The sequence below is a fragment of the Lutjanus erythropterus genome, chromosome 11 (genome assembly GCF_056507025.1).
Source record: "Lutjanus erythropterus isolate fLutEry1 chromosome 11, fLutEry1.hap2, whole genome shotgun sequence".
Taxonomy (NCBI): domain Eukaryota; kingdom Metazoa; phylum Chordata; class Actinopteri; order Lutjaniformes; family Lutjanidae; genus Lutjanus; species Lutjanus erythropterus.
In genome coordinates this window covers 30512585-30533931 of record NC_139327.1, presented here as the reverse complement: position 1 = coordinate 30533931, position 21347 = coordinate 30512585, and the positions used below count along the sequence as shown (strand labels likewise).

The following is a 21347-nucleotide window of genomic DNA, read 5'->3' as shown; positions in this document are numbered from 1 at the left end:
AGGCATCAAATTCAGAGTGAGTGTATAATAAAAAAAAACAAACAAACAAACAAACAAACAAACAAAAAAAAAAGAAACTAACCAGTCTGAAATATCTTGTCTTTGTATTTTATGTAATGAATTTAAGTCATTAAGTTTTTTGAAAATCATTACAGTCTGTTTTTATTTATGTTTTACACAGCGCCCTAACTTTTTTAGAATTAGGTTTGTAATTAAAACCCTCAGTTCCACTGTGCACCTGATTTGCCAGGTCCCTCATGGGGTCAAACCACAAAAATGTCTAACATATCAGAGGTAAACCTGTGACCATCAGGGAGTCCACCATTACTAGATCTTTGTCTTATAGAACCACTTTAAACTGTGCACAGTCTATTGTCAGAATGTAAGTAATTCTGTAATGAGTAATGGGGAAGTTATGTAAACTTCCATGGTCAGATTGAGATGTGATTACAATTAGATATATGGTTTCATGTCACTGATCGACTGGGAGCTGGTTTAGACCGTCTCTGTCTCTGTCTCCCAACCAGTGGAGTCTACGAGTCTACAGCTCAGTGCAATCCAGATTGTCATACTGTAGCTGTGTTCATGTTCATGACATCGAGGCATCAAACTCAAAAGCTTCTATATTTCTTTCTGGATTTCTGATGTGTAGTACAACATCACATCAAGGTGTTCCACATGTGTGCAGCTTGTAACCAGGATTTAGCCTGGCAAACAATGAAAAAAAACACTGCATCATCTTGGTACAAAAAAAGCCTCTGAGCTTTAACCCTCAAGCCAGCTCAGTGCATGTTGTCTTAGAAGACTGGGTTGAATAGGAGCTTGTTGCCAGAGGAGATATTGAGTACTAACAATCTGCTGGGAGCGTGCAACACTGAGCTGAGCCGCAGAATCAGACCGCACTCCTGAGAATAAAGACTTTGGAGATTTGGGATTACCTGCTCCTCTATCATCACATTCTCTCTCTCTCTATCATCCACACTTGCACTTCAAAATGTTTGACTATTTCAGCTTTCTGAAGCTGGCAAAGCTGCACTTTCAAGGTCTACTGAACAAAAAACTTTGGAAATTCTTTGAAAGCCATTAAATGATATTGGCGTTTAGTGCAAGTGCTTATACAGGAGTAATATAATTCAGAGCAGGAGTACTCAGGCTCACTGTATGAAAACTGTCTCAAAATTCGTCTCTAAAACCAGTAAATCACCATCAGCTCAACCACAAAGGTTCATATACACAACATCTTGCAAACTGATCTGTCTCGGAGACAAAGATTATACGTATTATTAATATCAGTGAGAAATGCTATTTGCAAAACTTTCCTTTTTGCAGTTTTAGTGTCTTTGCTGTTGTTTCTCCTGTTGTGTTATGTCTGCCTTATTGCAAATAAAGCAGTGCAAAAATGGAATTAAATTACAATCAGCTAGTGTTGGTGTCATTACTATGATTACACTGTTGTTTGGTGGAATTTTTGCATTACACAAAAAAACATCCTGACATGCACATTTATCCACATCCACTGTTTTGCATGGTTGGTATTTCATAAGGTTGTACCCAAATCAGGATATTCAGAGTTTGCACTTGGGATTGCATTTACTCGGCCTTGGTATTTTAATTGTTTTCATGTTCTTGTGGTTCATGCTTTGTCAAATTTCTAAATGTTTTTTTGTTTTTATAAATGCTCATTGTTATTAATGATATTTTCTATCTAGTACACAGTACAATTTCCCGAAGTAACGTCTTCAAACAGTTTCTTTTGTCCAACCAACACCCAAAAACCTTTAATTTACTACAATAAATGACAAAGACAAGCAACAAATCCTTGCTTTTAAGAGGCTGAAACTAGCAAATGTTTGAGATTTTTGCTTGAAAAATTATGGAACAATTAATTATCAAAAAAGCTGGTGATGAATTTTTTTTCAATTAACTCATGGATTAATTGGCTAATCACTGCAGCTCTGTTAGTTTATGTGTCAGACTGCTTTGAATTTTCCCTTATTTTAGAGCATCAACAGAGAATATAATGAGTGAAGAACAGCTGTTTTTTGTGGATTTCTTTCACCACAAATGTTTGAATACACGCAGAGAACCACATATATAAACATAAAATTTACACAAATTACACAAATTCACACCTGAAAAAGCCCAATGCTGCCAAAGTCTTCTCCTGTGTCATTACATTTTGCTCAAGCGCAACCTCACACTTCATATTCAGAAAGTCGAGAGGGAGTATGACTCATTCACTTTCTTCACTGTTGCTCTGAATGCGTGTAAGGACTGTAAAAAGGTGTGTATGTGGTTTTCCATGTCCATCCCATCTGCCCCTCAGTCTTCCTCTTCCCTCCCAGTCTCGGCTTTGTGTTTCTGCCTTACTCACTCCTCTCTTCATCATCACTTCTACCTTCCTCTGTTCTCCTCCCACTCTCTTCAGCTTGTCATCTCTAATCTCTCGTTCCCTCCACATCAAACTCCACAGTCTTTAGTGCGGCCCCAGACTCTTGTAAACACATAATTGTGTATTACCACTCTTGTTTTCTCCTCTCTTTTTGCTCCATCCCACCTCTCCACATAGTCCCTGATTACTCCTTACCCCACTGCCTCACTCCTCTAGACCTTGACAAACATGTGGAATCACATAATAAAGCATCACCTTCTCTAAATCCTCTCAATCTTTCTGTCTGTCTCCTGTAACGATACTTTTGATATCCTCCCAAATCCTACGCTATCCAGTTTAACATTAGCATCTTTCTGCAGCTCCTCTGCATTTGTAGTCCTGATCAAAACACAGTTTCATCCTTTTGAATATGGAGGAACTCAAATTAATAGCCCCCAAAGGTGTTTGTTTGGGATGTGTGTGATTTGGTTGTTTGCGAAAGAAGCACTTCAGCTGGAAGCCACCGCATCTCCTCACTTGTACACCCATTCTTTCCCTCCTTTACCCTGTTCCACTTTCTTTCATCCCTTTATGAGATCTGAGTGTTTGTTGTCTTGTTTGTTGAGTTCAGCTTAGTGACGTCAGCGCTGGCCTCTGTTCGGTTCCACCGTAAACAACACATGACAAAACAACTCTTACTAAAACATAACCTTATCACTGTAACCAAGCCATCTGGACCAACTCGCTGGTGATTTACGCAGAACAGATGTTTGCCTGAAGAAACACAACATTCCCTCTGAGTACATCTATGGGAAATAGTTCTTACTTTCTCACACGGAACTGTTGTAACAGTAGAGCAACCAAAAGTGAGGTGATCCAGCCATGACGGATTACGTGGTTGTACTCTAACCTTGTTGGGTTGTTTTGTGTTCTATGAATCTGCTTCTGTATTCTTTTTTTCTCTTAGAAAATAAAAGCTTTTTACTTTTTCTTTCGCTTTTTTCGCTGCAGTGTTTATCTCCTTTGTTCTGAGAGAACATTTTCAAAGCTGATGAAGGTGGATGCTGGAGGGGATTTCGCTGAGGAGATGAGAGGAGAAAGAGGAGGAAGAGTCCCATGCAACCGCACAGAAACGAGGAGGCGAACACACATCCATATGGAGACACGCTTGTTTGAAATTGCAGAAGGGTGTTAAAATAAGAAAAAGAGAGGGAGAAAAGGGGGATTGTTCCACCAAAGAGTGCAAGAGAAAGAGCAAATCAATGGAGGCATGATAATGAATTATTTCCTCGCCAGAGAGGGAGTTAGAGGAGAGAGATAAAAGCAGACCACATGCTGTGCCACTAACAGCCTGGGGGCTGCTGCCTGTGAATTATGGCGCGTTGGAACACACTAGCTGCCCTCGGGATCTGCTGGTTGCAAAGGAAAGAGAAAGGGGGAAAAAAAATAGAAATAAGAAAGCTGCAAAGAGATGGGAGGGGGGGGCAGAAAAGAAATGTCAGAAAGGGTAATAGGTCAAAGCAAAGCCCCTCGAGTCCCTGCAAAGCATGGATTTACATCTCTATGGCTAATTAGAGACGTAAAGATGAAATTAAAGTGGTGGAAATGAAAGAAGGATAGATAGATGAGGGTAATGGGGACGTAGGGGTGCGGGTGTGGGGGGCAGTGTTGGATGGGATTATTCAGCATGTGTAATTATGAAAGATATTAGATGTCTGGTGGAACAGTGAGTGTGTCACCAATGAGAAGTCATGTCTTAATGATCCTCATATGATGTTCCAGATGTACCGTGAGATTTTACAAGTGTTTTTCCCCCATTACACATTGCACTTAGACGGCCCACTACTAACTACTGTGAGGCATACAGTCAAATGAATTACAAGCGCAATTTGTACTTTCATTGCACCATGTTTAACATACCCAAGGCAGACATTTGTCTAACTCCTCTCTTTGTTCTCCCTCAACAAAGGCACCCTGCTGAGACTGTCCCAGTTTAGATGCTTGGGTTAGATTTGAGTGTATACAAGTAAAAACACTTGTGGGAGGTATGTCAATATATACATGAAATATTCAAATATGCCTGTTGGTGACTACATGATGGTTAAAGCATGAACTAGACATATTAAAGGCCTCATCTGAGGCTGCAATCTGCTTGTGCCTGATTATCTTAATGCACAAGCAGTACAATGGTAACCTCAACTGAACTTGATATCAATTTAATTAATATACTTTTTAAAATGGAAGATTTGTCTGCAACTCTTACAGTTTAATACATCATCCATCTGCTACGTTAAATACTTTCTGCTTTACTCACTGTTGTAATTTAGATTTGGTGAGAGCTGACTTTGCCTCAACTTGCCTCATCTACTTCATTTATTAATTTACTACGCTTCCTAAAATTAGTTTTAATATCCCTCAAAGTCTGAATTCTGAATTCGATACATCCAGCTGTTGTTTTTAAGTCTATGTGGAGAGGGCAAATGCAATAGTGCAGTAAGAGTGACAGAGCAAGTTCTGCCAGTTGAGCAGATAGCTATATCTGCTTCCTCAAAATGTGACATCTTGCACTGTATTTGGTTTTGTTGGGTTTAAGTTTATTGTTTTAGTTTTAGTCAGTTTTCCTACTATGAAATTCAAATGCAAGCTTGAAGAACTTTAAATTTATTCGACATATTGTGACTTTATGAATGTTTGGCAGTACAACCACAGAAATAAGAAAATTAGAAAGGAAAAATTACACCTTAGGCCCTTCACCAAAAGCTGTTTATTTCTTACAAAGATTAAGTCTTTACGTATATTTTCAATGTAATCAGCAGCTCGAATTTTGTGTAATTGGCCACAGTGTAAGAGACCTGCTCTCTCTGTATTTCAGGCTAATTTATGGAGCCATATTAGCCTCTTCACAAACAAGTGTGTGCATTTTGATATTAGGCTGGTGGTATGGTTTGAAATTTTATCTGCTCACAGGTTCAGCCAAAGTGTGTCTAGAAGTCTGGTCAAAGTGTGATTGAGCAAGACTTTAAATCACTTCCTGATCATTACCAATACCCTGTACCCCTGAAGTGATATCAATTCCAATAGAGTACGTTATTTGATACCTTTCTTTACTTCCATTCTTTCAAATGTTTTGTCTCACGTCACGGCATCTGGAACTGCAAACTGCATCAAATACACCGTGCTCGCCTTCAACACCACAGACTGTATGTAGCTGCAGCATTCACATGATGATTAAATAGAAGAATGCTTGCGGTAACTGGCTGTGAACAAAACCATAAATAGTCTATTTTTGTAGTAAAGGATTGAATGAAGGTTTTGTCTTGACGCTGGGTTATTTCGGTCAATACCATAACTGTGTTGAGTACTGATACTCAGCCCTACTACCTGCTAACATATAACATTTCTACTAACCAAGAACATAAGCTAAATCGTGTAAATGTAAAAGCAAGGGTGTGCACTAGGGATTTGTTGACATTACTCATGATTACACAGACAACTCTGGAGTCATCACTCCTTTAACTCTGGAAAATATAATCACAACACCAACAGCCAGATCATGCTGATGTTTTACTGGGCAATCCTAGAGACTGTCATTAGATGTGGAATTACAGCATGGTTTGGCAACGTAACAGTGCAACTGAAAAACAGGCTTGTCAGCATGCACAATAGAAAATAAAGAATACGAGCCCATACAGAGTCTATACGAGCAGGCAGTCATGAAACAACCAACAAAAATCACAGCAGACTGTCAACATCCCCTCTTGTCTGAATATGAACCTCTGCCATCAGGAAGAAGACTCCATGTGCCAAAGCTCAAATCAAACCGCTTGAGGCTTTCATTTGTTCCAGCCTCCATCAAGCTCAACGCTAAACCTTATCTTAGTGCAATAGAGCAATAAATATGTGCAATAAATACGCAAGAATTTAGCAGTTTTTTTTCTTCATTTTAATTCCTTTATGTCATTGGACAGATTCCAATGAAATGACAGAGTTTTTAAGTGAAGCAGCGGTCTAGCTTTGTGTCAAACATTTATGTCTCTGTGATATTTTTATCTTATTTAATGTAAAGCCACAAAGTGTAGCACTGTGCCCAAGACAAATTTCCCTTTGTGGACAATAAAGTTTACTCTAATGCTAAGGACTTATTCTGGTAACAGAGTATTTTTACAGTGTGATACTTCTGTTTTTTTTTTTAAAGCTAAAGTTAAAGATCTGAGTACTTCTTCCATCACTGAATATTTCATCCTTCATCACACAGTAAAGGTTGTAATTACCCACATCAGTCTCTAAAAGAACACTGCTACTACTGGATTCATTTGCTAGTTAATACTCTGATGTTCACTGTCGGTGTAGGACGTGTTGTGACATTCTTAAAAAGCAAAGCAAAAGATAGGAGTGAGGACTCTGGGAAAGAGGATATTTTCAACACCCAAGTAGTTTTCATCCTGTCTCTTATCGATGGTATCAATGTTTGATGACCTTTACCAAGTGTTTAATTCCCCAGGTTTTAATCAGTCTAGATTTCACAGAACTAAGGGAGTCACTGCTCCCACCCACTGTTCACCAAAAAAAGTAACAGCACAAAAACTCCCTGTAAAATCACAAAAGGTTGTGTTCACATTTCTGTTTGTGTATAAATTAAACAAAGAAGATACAAAGTATTCATGAGTAACCTATAGAGGCACTGGTAGGCTTTTTTTTTTTTTTTTTTTTTTTGAGATAGTCATGTTAGCTGCCTCCAGTCTTCATGCTAAGCTAAGCTGGCTCCAGCTCGATATGAAACGCAAACAAGAGAGGGACTGATCTCCTCGTCTAACTCGCAGGAGGCAAGCAAATAACCCTGTTTTTAAGTGTATTTTTTGGGGCATTTTGGTTTTATTTTGATAGCAGACAGTGGAGAAGTGACGGGAAATAAGAAATGAAACAAGCCTCCAGCTGGGTGTTGTAATTACATGGCAAATGTCTTAAATCCTTAAGACCCACAGGAAGCCCTATGATCTATTTTGTATTGTTTTTTGTTTTTCAGGACTGTAATTAATTATTTTCCGTTTGGTGAGTGGGTTGAACACCACAGAAGGTGAACTATGACACACAGACTATATAAAGGTCCATCATTCTTTACTTACACATAAGGACAAGGATCCTCTTTGTTTTCCAGGTTAGCAAGCCTCCAATAATGACTGTCAACCACTCCGCTGCAGTTTGTGTGATTTCACCCTGAGGTACTACACTTTGTTTTTCTATCAAACAACTGCACACACAGCATATATGTCTACTCTGGCAGATGTTTACAAAGCATGGATGTCTCAGTCGAGGGCTTCACTGAAGAGTGCTTCTTATTGCCTCTGACGCAGTACGCAGGAAGCGTAGTTGTGATTTCATCAAATAAATTGATGGCCTACTGTCTCCTGATATCCTTTGAGGACAGCACTCACGTTTTTTCATTTAGATGCACACAATAAATTTGTACTTCTTTTTGGATTGCGGGCCTCAACAGACAGTCCAAGTGCCCTCCTATGTTTTTCATTTAATTTTGCTTTCCCTCTGCTCTTCTCTCATGTTTCCCCTTTGTATGTACTAAAGATTTCCACCTGACTGCAATACTTACACTATAATACATCCCATATCTCACAGCACACAGGTGAGATCCTTAATTGTTGATTGTGCACCGGATTCACAACTTCTGTATTACTGTTAACACTGTTCTGTACCTCTGCTCCGCTCCTCTCCTCTCCTCTCCTCTCCTCTCCTCTCCTCTCCTCTCCTCTCCTCTCCTCTCCTCTCCTCTGGGGAATCGGCTGCATTGGCTAAGCGTTGTATTAAATAAATGATTTGGACATTAACAGACAGCCACAGTTGCCATGACAACTCACTGGGCATCTCTCAGTATTGTATTCAGAACAGACTGCTGGATGACCAGTGGCTGATGTGAGTATATGTTACTTAGGAGTGGATATGGCTGAAATCTTCTATCATGGGATATGTTATGTTATGTTCACGATAACAGTATATATCATGATACAGTAATTTTTCTATAATTTCAATAAAAATGGTTTACTTTACAACATTTCATCACATTTCATTATTTTCTTATTTTGCCTTTCTTGCCCCTCTCCCTCATCTTGATGCCTCCTGCTCTGAATTTACAATTCCACCCTTCTCCTCCATGTTTTTATTGTCTTGAAGCAGCTTAGAGGTGCATTACCACCAACAACCTTTGCTTTCATGTCACATGTGAACATTGTAAGCAGTCTTGCAAGCCCAATCATTTGCAAGGTCATGCAGGAACTGCAAGATCATGGGAAAAATCCATACCTGATTTGCTACATAGGCTGCCCCAAATATATAGACACTTTCATTAGGTTCGCTCTACTGCCAACAAAGCACCAGGCTGCAAGCCATTTTCAATAGAAGTTTTGAAAAAGCTTTTTCCAAGAAATATTTTAATTTGCTTTTCTTCGTTAGATAACCTTAAATGTTTGAGTTTTAGACCCCTGCCCCCCCAACAAAACTATACTTCAAAAATTATTATGAAAACTCAATGAAGTGAAACAATCTTTGAAACACAAATTTTAGGGTTTTCATGAAAATCAAAGATTCAAATCTATCTAAAGAAGGAAAGCAAATTATCTCAACAAAAGATTATACTTCAGCAAAACTGTGTTTAGTTTATTTCAAGTAGTTTGAGTTTGTCTCAAAACTCAAAAATCTAGTGAAGGAAATTATCACCCAACTGACAAAAAGACTGCATCTCTCTTTAAAGTCTCGAACAATTCATAATAATAAATAATAAATAATTAATAAATAATAGATCTACTTAAAGATGCTGATGAACAAACAATATATTCACAGCAGTCTTATTCCTGAAGCAAATTAACCACAGATCACATGAATCATGGTTCATTTTATCAATCAACAACAAACAGCAACACACCTTATTAGACACAACAGAATCGGGTTCGCTATGTAGAACTAGACTTTGCCTGAGTATACTGGTGCCTACCAGTATGGTGCCTACCAGTGGTGCCTACCAGTATACCAGTCCAATAAACAGTACGAGAAGTCAAGGCCATGACTAGAAACTTGACCAGACCATTAAGAAATAAAAAAGAAATTACAGATACTCAACATTTTATAAAAATCATACTCAGCGCAACATGGACAAAGTGTGTCCAAAGCCTCAATAGCCCCTTACCTGTTACTGCAGCTACCTGACACCGGGTAATTACCCAGGAATAGAGACGACACTTGGAAGGTGCCAGAAAGCCCCTTATACACACACCGGCAATTAGCTGCAAAGGTCCATTGAGCGGTAATGAGGCACCAGACAGTAGCTAGGGGAGAGTGGGCTGGGGGGAGGAAAAGAAAAGGAAAGGGAAAGAAGAAAGGAAAGGAAAAGAAAGAGCAAGGAACAGGAAAGAGGAATAAATGCCTGAAGGTGAGAAGAAAACGGGAAAAAATGGGGCGAGATGGAGAGAAGATTATGTGATGGAGAAAACATGGACAGAAAACAATAGAAAGCAGAGGAGAGGAGGAGATAGAGGGAATGTTATTGTGTGGGTACAGAGGGAACCTCCAAGACCTCCAGTTCAAAGTCACTTTGTTGTTAAGAGCTTAGCTGGAGGTCTCTCACCCACTTGGCTGTCAAGAGAACAACAGCTCCCGTTGTAGAAGTGATATCTGATCTCAGCAAGATCATTTGTGCAGATTAAGGGCAAACTTGAGAAACATGAAAGATCAAACCTTGACGGGAGCTACCAGGCTGCAACAAAAAGATATTATCTTGCTGCAGAGGCATCAGGGCTCTCTTAGAGCTCCATTGGATACATACCAGGTGTAAAATGGACAGAGAGCCCAGCAGGAAAAATATTTTATCCTGTAGCACCAGCTGCATTTCTGCTCTGAACTGCACCTGAACGGTTAATTCATAATTCAGAAGAAACATTTTAAATGTGAGTTCAGTTTCTGGACAAGCGTGGTACTGACACCCCTTTCTAGGAAAAACAGACAGTTGTTCCCCTCAACATATTAAACATAACTATATAGATTTACATATCATATAATAATATGAATAACAGGAAGCACTTGTGCTAAGGTAACTGTAATATTTTATAATATTAAAGAACTTACACTATGTAATTCAGTTCAAAGTATATTCCTATTGTTTTAATTACCAAAAAAAATTCAGGTGATCCAAGTCTGATCTAAATTTTTTTGTTTGTTTGTTTAAATAAGACAAAGGGAATTCATGTTTTCTTCCAGTTGACTTTCTATTTCTCCTTTCACTCTAAAACACAAGGTACATATATTGTGTCTTAGCAAGTTATGTAACATTATTTTCATGTCATTCCTTTGGCTTGAAATATATTTTAATTGGCACTAATCTGCTTTTACCAGTAGCTTTATTAGCCAAAAGAAAGACATCTCAGGGCTTCTGTGATATATGTATGCGGATGGTTTTATGTTGGTGTCTCTGAGAGCATGTAGCGTTCAGGTACACCTTTGTTCCAGCAGCATGAATAATGCACACACTATAGAAACAGATTTTCCCCTTGGGGTTAATATTGTTTGATCTCTGACAATATTATCTATTACTGTCTACTAATCTTGTAATACCATGTAATGTGTGAATTCAATACATTGTTCATTTACATGCTTTTCTGGATTTATCATAAGTGACACCTTTATTTTATTTACATATTTTATTCCACAGTTTGGTCTCTGATAGCTGTTGAATACATGAGTCACTGAAAATGAATCATTTGAATAGGAAAAAAAAGTGTTAATGAAATGGTTTGCTGATTCAGACGAGTCCAGATGTGTTTGTTTTAATTAAAACCTTAGAGGCTTTGATGTTTCACTTTAAATAAATGTGAGTAAACTGCACTACTTAGCATTTCTATGTAGTTTCATTTCATTTTGCCCTCATAAAAAAGACATGTGGAATTTCTGCATGTATATTTCCAATTCCATGTGTGATTAGCAGATGATTAATTATTTACATGTGATGAATTCACATATATCCCCTACGTGGTTTGAAAGACAAATTGCACATGTGGTGTGTTAAAGAGCAACATACAGTGCGTGTACACACATATGCACGGCTAGACACCCTGTAGAAATACAGACAAACTCTTCCAGGGAAACAGAAACACACACACAGGCATACAAATATGAAGTAAAAACAAACGCATTTTTAAGGTGTTCAACACGCACACACCTGTAAACATCCCCGTCTTTGACCTACAGACCCGTTGACCTTTTTCTGACCCTATCTGCTCTGTATCTCACACCAATTACAGCAAACTCATTTTCTTTCCTCTATTTCCACGTTCTCTCATTTTTTCTTTCATTTCTACCACTGGTTATTCCTCTCCAGAGAGCTTCTTCTTCCCTCTTCCACCGGTGGCTCCAATCTTCCCTCCTACCACCCTTCTCAGAACCTCTTCTTCTCCACATGACACTCTCACTCTCCAACCATTCTGCTCTTCTCTCTCCATCTCTGCTACTTCATTCTCTTGATTAATTAGTTGGACCTGCTGAGTGGCCCTGCCAGTGCAGCCCAGCGTCTCCATATAATTCCACTATTAACAGGAGTCATGGAAAACAAACGGCCTCACAGTGGAGGAAGAGATGTTGAGAAAATATAGAGAGAACCAGGTTGTGGGGGAAGAAGTGCATGTGGGGGAAAAGATGGAGGAACAATGGGAACAAGAGAAAACTTGCCTGGTCCTAATTATGTGCTCACCAGCTGTGTGTTTTTGCAAATAAATTAAAAGCAGGACCACTCATTGAGCTCCACCTTAACAACAAATAGCTGTGTTAACATATGCTAACAAGGTCTATAACTATATAGTTATGTGCTCAAGTAAATCTGTATTAGTCCAATAAAGAAAATTAAACTTTATAGAATCAGTCTGATAAGGGAATCGGCGATCTTCACATCCATTTAAGCTATTACAAAACAGAAGCTTATAGAATTTTAAACTGGAGAGAAAATTGGGAAACAGAAAAATAAGTCTCTGGGTTAAAAGCTGTTGGATTTCTGCTCTAAGATCAATAACTTTCAACAAGAATACAAGTGCAAGTGAGAGCCATTTTTCAGATGATGCCAAGCAAAGAAAGAAATGAAATGTAAAAATAAAATCATGAAATATTTTTCTGTAAAACTGCATCTTCCCGCTGTCTTCCCATTGCTGCCCTGCTGCTTTCTTTTCATATATCCTATTTCATCTGCTGCCTTTCTACACCAATTTACTGGCTTGATGACCCAGAGTCAATCATGAAGATTTAGTGAAATAAACAAGACAGTGGGCAGACACTGGTTTGGGAGCATCGGTCTGAATTCATGACCAACATTGTTTATCTTTGTTCTGCTGCTTTCATGCTGCTCTCTGCAGGATCTGGAGGGTCTCCAACAGTCCCAAAGTTTCTGCATCAAAGACAACTTTTGAAGTTTTCCACCATAATCACATACTAAAGCCTCAAATTTCAGTTCAAGTAACAGATGATAATGTTATAGGGCGTAGTTACTCATGATGGATGTGTTTATGAATTCTACTTGCAGAGTCCAGCTTTGACTATTTCAGTTTCACGCTGTGTCTCTGAGGTGCTCTCAAGCACTCTCAGCTGTGTGGCTTCAGAAAAGAAAAAAGAAAAAATGCTTTAGTGGACACAGCCCTGTCAAGTTCATTAAAAATAACCTTTACATAAGATAAAACTCTTCAAATATGTAAAACAAACCTTCAGTAAGAGATGCTTCTAGATTGTAATACCTTAGTCTTGGAATCGTTTCTTTGGAAGAGCTGAATTTCCTCAATTGATGTGGACATTTCATAGCAATATAATACCACAGACAGTCAATAAAGCCAGAAGGACACATGGTCTACCAGAGGTTGATTCAATGAACACAGGTGCTGTATGGGTCACGCTGAACTACAGAAACAGTGTAAAAAGCCAACATTATGAAGTCTACTGCGGATATCTCTGACTGCACGTTTACAAAAGGGTACTTAGCATATGCAATGCACATACAGTCCATATATCACCGTAGGGAAGCTTTATATATTACACATGTATCCACAGAGGAGCTCTGACCTTGTGTGAGGGTATATATTACATCCGCAGGCTTTGGATATCTCTCAATAAGGCTGCTCACCTATCAGGTTCAGCGCTAATGCACTGTTGTCTTTTACCGACCAGTTAATGTGAATCATTTTAACGTCCGCGGGGCAAATTCCTGCACATTTATTATTGTTTAATTACAGTGGTTCTAATTCGGATACAAAGGGCACGTGTATGAGCCATCCTCCCACTACACAATGTTGACACTGTAATAAATGTTCGGAAATGGACCCCTGTGAAACTATACACCATTAGGAAATACAGAGCTGATTTAAAGCCATTATGCTGTTATCTCTGTCCTGCAATATGCTCTATGGCAAAGAGAAGGTTGATTATTCACTCCTGCTGAGGCGTAGAACAAGAAGTCATCGTTTTCCTTGCTTTATTGATCTAAACCTCAGAATTACTGGTGTGATTTGCAATGCGGGCAAGAGTATAGAAATAGACTTTAGTGCTGAAGCAATTAATTGAATAGTTACAGTGTGATTATGGTTTAATCATTTAAGACATTTACCAACCATAAATGTCAAATGTGCTCTGCGTCTAGCTTCTCATATGTGAAGATTTGCTCATTTTCTTTGGGGTTTTTTATCATTGTAAAATGAATATCACTAAACAAGCAATGTGAAGATTTCAAATTAGATTCTGGGGATTAAAAACAACTACCAAGAGATGAATTGATAGCTAAAATAATTAGTAGTAATTTTAGAGGTAAGTACCATTAATATAATATTAATAATATACAGGTAGTATTAATACATTACTCAATACACAAATGATGATTTAAAAATACTGTTGGGGAATTTAGAGATATATTTTCTGAATGTCCTCCCATCATTTTGTTACTATAACCCTACAGTACATACTGTTGATTACCTCTGAAACTGATAATTAAGGATTTAAAGATTATTCCATGCTTGTACTAATTGGATTAGACTAAATGTCTGAACCAAAATGGAAATGTGATTACCGTCTCCCAGAAATTGGCAGTAATGTTTGAGATGACATCAGTAACATTTAGTCAGCATTATTCTTTGATTGTAATTATAAATCCATACTCGTGGAGAAAGAAATAGGTGTTTAAGTAGAATCTACTTAACACAGGTGCCATGGATGCAGTAGAAAAAAGTAAAAAAACACATGAAAACAACCTGCTGGGCTTGTAAAACGTAGAATAAGGGAAAAAAAATCAATAACAATGTAATCATCTTAGGAGTATTCTCCAAGCATATTCCCTTTTATTCAATTTGTGGTAAAAAATAAAAAAAAATAGTTATGGATGGTAACAGAGCTTTGTGTAGCAGTGTGCCTGTCAAGGTTTATACATTAAATAAGCAAAGACAACAAAGGGGCCAAAATAACACTATTAGTGTTCCTTAACAGCACAAGTTCAGTCACTGTGGGAGCTATAATGCAACAATGCGGCCAGAGGATTTTGATTCTTACATCAAAGCTGCAGAAATAAACTATCAACAGAGGAAAACCATGAAATCTAAAGAAGGATTGCTAAGCAAATTTTACACCCCTGTGCTTTGAGTTATTCGGTCTCCCAAACACGGCTAAAGCTTGTATTTCAAATGCTCGCCTGAGATCAGACAATTGGTTTGACAGCAGAATATCAACCAGGGCAAAATACCCTCTCACATCATTTAGGTCTATTATTGGTATTCTATTTTCCAAGCTTATGACCATATTGTAAATTTCCACCCTGCTAAACACACCTGTGATTCCTGGCTGCTCTGCTTCCCAGGCCGCTCACTGGGGAAAGCACTGACTGCATCCCAGGAAAACACACACACACACACACAAACTTACACTATTCAACACCATCAACATTATCCAGAACACCAGATGCGCCACTCAAAAATAATTACTCCCTCTTGGTGTTGCCTTTCTGCAGCCCAACAGTTAACCTTGAGCATCATCTGATCAATAGCTTGTTTTATTGGTCCCAACCCATTTCTTCAACTGCTTGTCAAACATTAAATGCATTGACAAACATGAGCTGGAACCCCGCAGGCAGGCCTGTAGGTAGATAAATATCATGCAATGTCTGCTCACTGCCCATCTGGAAGGTGAGGGGAGTGTAACAGAATAATACTAGGATGCTTCCCACTAAAACCAGTCATTAGGAGGCTAAATTAGTGGTGAGGCTTAATGGACCTGCACAAGCTGCAGGTAGAGCTTTAGAAATGGCCACCTGCCACAGCTAACTGCTGAACTCCTCAACTTTAACGGATTTTATTGCCACTTTGGATTCGGATCCAGGTTCTTTTACTGCAGTTTGAAGTAATATATAAGTATAAGTGAGTTTGAAAACAAGAGTTGCATCAGGTTGCCATGACGTCCAGCAATTTTGATGCTACAGTAACATTAGTGGTGGTATTGTGATTATTGGTCTTAATAAGGTGGAACCTGCCTCTCAGCTGCCGCTCAGCCTAAAGCCCAAAGGCTATTATGGCTGTTCCAGATGCTATAATCATGGCTGGGTCTGGGCACACAGGCTGGTGTGCAATTATCAATTTATCTGAGGCTGAACCACTTTTATCCTGATGGCCGCTGTGGGGAGAGAGGCTGACTGGATGGGAGGTCACCAGGTTCCAAATAGTGTTGACAGTAAGCTGTGTGTTTTTAGTTTTTAAAAGCATGGGTGACGTATGTATTGCATGGTTTGTCAAAGCAAACAAATTAACCAAAAGGGAGACTTTAAATATGCTGTGTAATGTGTAGAAGTCAAAGGTGACTCACCCAAGAATTTTTTGGTGAATAGATGTTTTTGGCAAATATTAATTAATATTATATTAATAAATTGTATGGTTCATTACAGACAATAGGTGTAAGAATATTTTCTTTCTTGACATTTTGTGAGTTTATTTTGTTCAATTAATAGACAAAAAAAAGCTACGAGAGCTTGTGAAAGTAGCAAACTCACCTCTCACATACATCTCCCAGCTGAAACTACGGGTGAAACGGACTATTGCCTCTTAACATGCTAACTTCAGTAGATATCTCTACAATACAATACACAGACATCTTTGACATTACTATTATTTTTTCACATTCTGTTGATAATGTTAGTTCATTTTTTGAATGTTTTAAATTAATATTCTGGCCATGTCTAGGACTAGGTGCACCTTCAAGCAGGATAGCTTTTACAGGAAAACATGGTCTCAGGGACAAACACTTTGTACCTCTGTTTTCTGATGGTACACAGAGAAAAGGAGAAAATAATGATGACGGGAAAAAAACAAAAAGGAAAAGGGAAAAAGCCCAGAAAGGCCAAAGACTCACGGAAAGCTGTGTAGAACTCGTGCAGGCTGAGGTGTCCATCATTGTTGTAGTCGTCATAACGCAGTAGGTCCTGCATGGTGCACTCCAGCAGGCTGTCTTCCAGGTGCTCCTTCATAGAGATCTAACACACACAAACACACATTGTGTGTTCAATCATATAGCAGAACAACAAAAAAAAATCAGTGTGGAAAAAATGTGGGAAAGGCAGATAATAAAAGCAACAATCATTCACACATACACAATGATCACAGCTTATCACAGCCCTTACTGAGCGTTTCTCTCCTGCCTTCATCTTTTTTATTCTAGGCTATATGCAGTAAGATTGAACCACATTATGCACATTCGGTACAAATGTAAATCTGACATTTTTAGAGGGGAGATACCACACACATTTAACATTTCAGTATTCCTCTAATAGGTAAGCCTAGGATTTTTTTAATTTAGGAATACGAACAGCTGCACTCAACGTGTCTCTTTAAGTACTGAAGTGAAGAATCACAGAACCCTCCATGTAATTAAATCTTTACACTTGCCTACAGTCTGTATTGTACATATTTGAATTATTGCATATTATCTAAATTGAACTTTAGATGCACTCTTTTATAAAAAGATACAACAGAGTAATGATTAAATCTACAGTACAGCCTTCTTATGAAAGCTTTCCAATTTCCACTGTTCCAACAGTTATAAGAAGTGATGATTTGGGTTTAAAGCAGAAGCAACAGTGATTTAAAATAAATTGCCAACCTGATTACAGTTTCTATTATAAGTAGGTGTTCGAGAATGAGCTTTTAATTCAACCAATAATTAGAATAGCATTTCCATCAGAGAGAAAATGGCATAAACACTGAAATCACAGAAACAGACTTATTGTGAGTGTAATTTCTTTTTGTTTCAAAAGAGTGGGTTCAATATGAAATCTGTCATGTAAGTGCCGTTTCATTGCTTGCCATCTACAGAATATCTCTACTCTTACTGCTCAGACTTGTGCACACTGCACCTGAGTTCATCTAAAGATATTCCCCCGGGAAGACGCACCGCTCTCTCTTCCATTGTTTGTCATTTATGAGCCCTCTCTTCCACTTTAGCGGTGCCACTTTCTCAAGGGAACAATCTTTGAGTAGGTGATGTTAAGCAGTTTTAAGGAGATAAACAGAACACTCAGCTTGTGCTCAATAACTCCAGTTGCACTCTATTCGGTTAAAGCTGCTGCTTCTGTACAAAAGCATAACTAATAAAAGTAGCAAAGTGCCAAATGCAGGTCTATCTACGTCACAAGACTGCTTGTGCTGGAAAGTTGAATTCTGTGTTCAAGTCCTTATACAGTAGGCAGACATGATGCCTCAAATAATTATTGTTTTCAAACTCATTACTATTGCAGGGAAAAAACTGGCAAATTACTTTTTCAAGCTTTCAGATGTGCAAATGGGTGGAGGGAGGGAAGGCCGAATCATAATATTGACCTGATATCCTTTCCTGGTTTAGTTTAAGAAGGCACCTGTTCTTTTAAAATGGTACAATCCAGGTAGTTTAGGCCTGATTAATGCATGCATTGCTGCATGAGAAACACTGATTTAGTTGGATGTTTATTTATTAATTGGTTGAATCAGTGTTTACTTTTAAAACTATTTTCTCTATAACTCATGGTACTTGTTTCTCTTTCCTGAACAAAGCTAAAATCCCAGGAAGAAAGTACTTCTGAACCAGCAGTTGAGTCAATGAGGAGCCTTACAGGCAGACAGCAGTTTGTTATTAGATTTTACTGAGCAAATGTGAGCAAGGCAGATGTATCAAACTTCACAGATTGACACAGTTTTTTTTTTCACATGAGATGTGCATTAAGGCCAAATATCCCATGTTAATTCCTTCAGCCATGATTTCCAAGCCTAAAAGTATAGCCCCCATGCTTGTTCATCTCTTCCAATTGATTCTATACAGAGCTGCGCATGCGACATGGCAGATTAAGGGATGTGACAAAGTTTTTTCTCTTATGGCTGCCTTCAGCAAACTGTGGCTGCTGCTGTGTGTTTACTGACAGAGATGATCTGTCCTTGAGCATTTGACTAAAATATTTCAAACCCAAAAAACAGGACTTACCCTCTAAAACCATCTGATCCAAAACTGGAGAAAGTCTGAATGTATGACCAGAATTCATCTTTGAATTCCTTTGATCCTTAAAAGCATTATCTGTGTGAAACTGAATTTATGAATTCCTACAGGATAAAGAATGTCTCATCTAAGATTTCCTGGCAACATGTCAGCATTAGTAATTGCCAGCTGTGATTGATCAAAATCTTTTGTTGGATCTTTTAGTGCACTGCGCTGCCAAAAAGGGATTTTATTATTTATTTCTGCCTCTAAAACTAGGCCAAAATCACTCAAACTTTTTTCATTTTAAAAGGCTACAAAACGTGTTGTCATTAAAACCATGGTGAGATGAGAAAAGATTAATTGCTGTGGCATTTTTGAGACTATATTTAGTTGCACTTATTAATTTTCAGCTTCTAATAAACATGTTTCTTTGGCATCATGCAGCCTCTCTTTCAATGTTTACATTATAAAAAAAGAGCTTCAGCACATTTAAAATGTTAGACAAGACTGTAAAGCATTAGACAATTTACTCAATTTACTCTTCCTGCAGTCTGTAGTGACTCTAACATGGTTCACTGCATTCTGGCAGAAATCACTGAGATCATAGCATTGGTTGGGAGGAGTCTAATTAACACCTATCTATGATGTCCATTTCCTGATAACAGATGATGCCCACAATAATTTCATTTCCTCACCCTGCAAATGTCAATGCCAAGCCTTTCTACAGCGCTTCCACAGTTTCCCATCAGACCCTGGTGGGAAGATAACCTCAGTAAACATTTTTCATTGTTATACAAGATGATTAAATGTTCCATCCACATGTCACTAACACAGTAATAAGTTGGGGGGACACACAAAGAAGAAAAAAACAGATCAATTGTCGCCCGATGTGAGCTGGGATGGACTCACATTTGAAGCGTAAAGGATCTCATTAAAACAAGAAAAATGTTCTCCATATTCTGAGACATGTTGTTTAATGTCATGCTGTGATGGTATGGATTTTTTTCTAACCACATTTAAAAAAACAGCATATTCCCACAGGATGGCGGTTTACTCACTTCACTTCCTCACTTCCTGAGATTGTACCTTTTCTTGTAGAAGTAAACTCTTACTTAAAATCGCTTACATTAGTTGAAAACAAAAAGGGCAATAAGTATCTGGATTATTATGAAATGTTTTTACTTGAGCTCAACCCAGTGGTAGGTGTCACATGACTGTAATATTGCGATAATGTGGTCGTCACAGACCTAGTTTCATGGCGGTAGCTGTAGTTTTCCCTAAATTAGTTCAAATAACAGTCTAATTGTCATCTAATTCTACTGAAATGGAAAGATGCGACTCCTCCATCTCACAGGTAGTGAAATATTGTGTGTTAGAAACAGAACACACATACTGTGAAGTTCATCAAGTGGACCTTTGTACCAAATTTGAAGAAATTTCATCCAGATGTTCCTGAAATTTTGCACTCACGAAAATGAGAGGGGAAATAAGGTCACAGTGACCTTCAGACTGTAATCAGGTCATCCTCCAGTCCAAGTGGACATTTGAAGAAGCCAAATTTGAGGAAATTCCATCAAGGTGTTCTTGAGGTATCATGTTCAAAAGAATAGGACAGATATGAGGTCACAGTGAACTTTGATCACCAAAATCTAACCTGCTCATCCTTGAGTCCAAGTGGACATTTAAGCCAAGTTTGAAGACATTCCCTTCTTGAGATATCAAGTTCACAAGAATGGGACAAAACATAATGCCTCCAGTACTGGCTGTCACTGACACAAAGGCATAAAAAACAAGAAACAAAGTTTCCAAACAAATGAAGAAAATCCTAAACTGCAAATGTCTTGGATAAAATATGAAATCTGTTTTGTTTTTTTTTTGGTTGATGTCACACAGGGTCTCTTCACACTATCACATTCTAAAACTGCAGTAATAAATGCTGTTCAGTTCAGAAAAACTGCTCCCAAAACTGGATGGGAAAAATGTAATAATGTCTTTTTCAACCAGTCATTCATCTGTCATCCACATGGCTATCTTATTACTCAGGCCGCCTCTTGATACCCACCTTTTCCAGTTCATCACTGACCAGCCGGCCGTCCTGGTCCACATCCAGGTATTTGAACATGGTGTCCACCAGGGCTCTCTTCTCCTCCATGTCTCTCTGCTGGCTCTGCTCTCCAGCCTTCAGCACTTTAGGCTGCATATCCAGCAGCATGCTCTTCAGCCTGTTGTACTCTGACATGGTACATGCATTTCCTACAAGAGCAAACACACAGACATGAGAGAAAAGACATTTGATTAATCTCAATTACACAAAGCGAAGCCTTTGGATTGTGGCTGTAAATGGGACTTAATGTGTTTGTGTGTTTTATAGAGGAAGGAGGGGAAAAGAAGGCAAGAGGGATAGATAGTATCTATGTTTGTGTATACATGTATATGTCCTTGAGTGTTTACTCGTTTAAAAAATGTTAGGGTT

General features: G+C 38.4%; 1 protein-coding gene across 1 annotated transcript in view; it reads right to left on the bottom strand.

Annotated features, from left to right (window-relative positions):
* The window catches only part of LOC146319325 (follistatin-related protein 4-like), an 84796-nt gene extending 63673 nt beyond the window's left edge, over positions 1–21123 (bottom strand). Inside the window, exons 1-2 of the mRNA XM_084729933.1 lie at positions 20937–21123; positions 16784–16904 (exon numbers count right to left, since the gene is read on the bottom strand). Coding sequence (XP_084586059.1) covers positions 16784–16904; positions 20937–21113 — 298 coding nt within the window. The 5' untranslated portion in view covers positions 21114–21123. The remainder of the gene's footprint in view (positions 1–16783; positions 16905–20936) is intronic.
* Positions 21124–21347: the final 224 nt, after the last annotated feature.